Source organism: Pterocles gutturalis, unplaced genomic scaffold (genome assembly GCF_000699245.1).
Source record: "Pterocles gutturalis isolate BGI_N339 unplaced genomic scaffold, ASM69924v1 scaffold6550, whole genome shotgun sequence".
Lineage (NCBI taxonomy): Eukaryota > Metazoa > Chordata > Aves > Pterocliformes > Pteroclidae > Pterocles > Pterocles gutturalis.
In genome coordinates, this window is record NW_010140600.1 from 373 (window position 1) to 1,600 (window position 1,228).

The 1,228-nt window shown below is 65.4% G+C and overlaps 1 protein-coding gene across 1 annotated transcript in view; it reads left to right on the top strand.

Moving 5' to 3' along the window:
• The window catches only part of LOC104469277 (semaphorin-3D-like), a gene marked incomplete at its 3' end in the record, with an annotated part of 4,361 nt that overhangs the window by 370 nt on the left and 2,763 nt on the right, over positions 1-1,228 (top strand). Inside the window, exons 2-5 of the mRNA XM_010083727.1 lie at positions 76-204; positions 357-502; positions 785-899; positions 1,059-1,120. Coding sequence (XP_010082029.1) covers positions 76-204; positions 357-502; positions 785-899; positions 1,059-1,120 — 452 coding nt within the window. The remainder of the gene's footprint in view (positions 1-75; positions 205-356; positions 503-784; positions 900-1,058; positions 1,121-1,228) is intronic.

The window sequence follows — 1,228 nt, forward strand, 5'->3', positions numbered from 1 at the left end:
GTGACCCAGGGGCGTCCTGCTGGGGTACCTCCAGCAGCAGCACCCCAACACACCCAGCCCCCTCTGACCCCACAGACGGGGAGCTGTACTCAGGCACCTCCAGCGACTTCATGGGCAGCAGCGCTGCCTTCTTCCGCACCTGGGTCCATGGGGCTGAGCAGAGCTACATCCGCACGGAGCAGAACCAGGACCACTGGCTACACGGTAGGGACGGGGGGACTCGGGGGACAGGGGGGCACGGCGCTTCTCCGGGGGAGGGGAAAAAGCACTGGGTCCCCCTTCTCCTCTCTGAGGGGAAGCAGTTCTGGGTTGGATCAGGGCATGGGGCCATGTTGTGCTGCTCCTTTTACCCCCAGAGCCCGCGTTTGTCGGTGCCTATGCCATCCCTGATACCTACAACCCACACGATGACAAGGTCTACATCTTCTTCCGCGAGACAGCCATGGAAGCCGGGCAGTGGGAGAGGCGGCACATCCACGCCAGGGTAGCCCGGGTCTGCAAGGTCAGTCACCAAAGTGTCCCTGTCCATGGCAGGGGGAGTGGAACTCGGTGGTCTTTAAGGTCCCTTCCAACCCAAACCATTGTGTGATTCTATGATCTTTATGAAAGGCCACCATGCCATGGCCGGGTGTCCCATGGGGTGGGCTTTTGCCTCCTCTGGGCCACGGGGCATCCCAAGCAGGGGCCAGCAGGAGGTGTGGGGGTGTCAGCAGCCCCCAGCACAGAGCAGAGGGCTGGGGCTGTCCCACTGCCTGGGCTGAGCCTGGCTCTCGGTGCCCGGCAGAATGACGTGGGAGGGAAGCGCGGACTCATCAACCGCTGGAGCACCTTCCTCAAGGCACGCCTGGTGTGCTCCATCCCTGGGCCCCAGGGCACCGAGACCCACTTCGACCAGCTGGGTGAGTGCATGGTGCCCCCCGGCAGCAGGAGCAAGGCTGCTCCGTCACGGCTGCTCTGTCCCCTGCGCCACAGGGATGGCTGGCCAGGGGTGGCCACCTGCATCCCCCGGACCAATGCTGCAGCTCCCGGGAGCCTCACCTCCACCCCTCTCTCTGCAGAGGATGTTTTCCTCCTGCGCACCCGGGACCCCCAGAACCCCCTGGTCTTTGGTCTCTTCACCGTCTCCAGGTGAGTGGGGCCCAGTCCCAGCCCCCCAGCCCCTCACCAGCGCTGCTCCACGGGGAGCCCTGAGGGGGAGGTGGGCAGGACCAGCCCCCAGCTGGGCGAG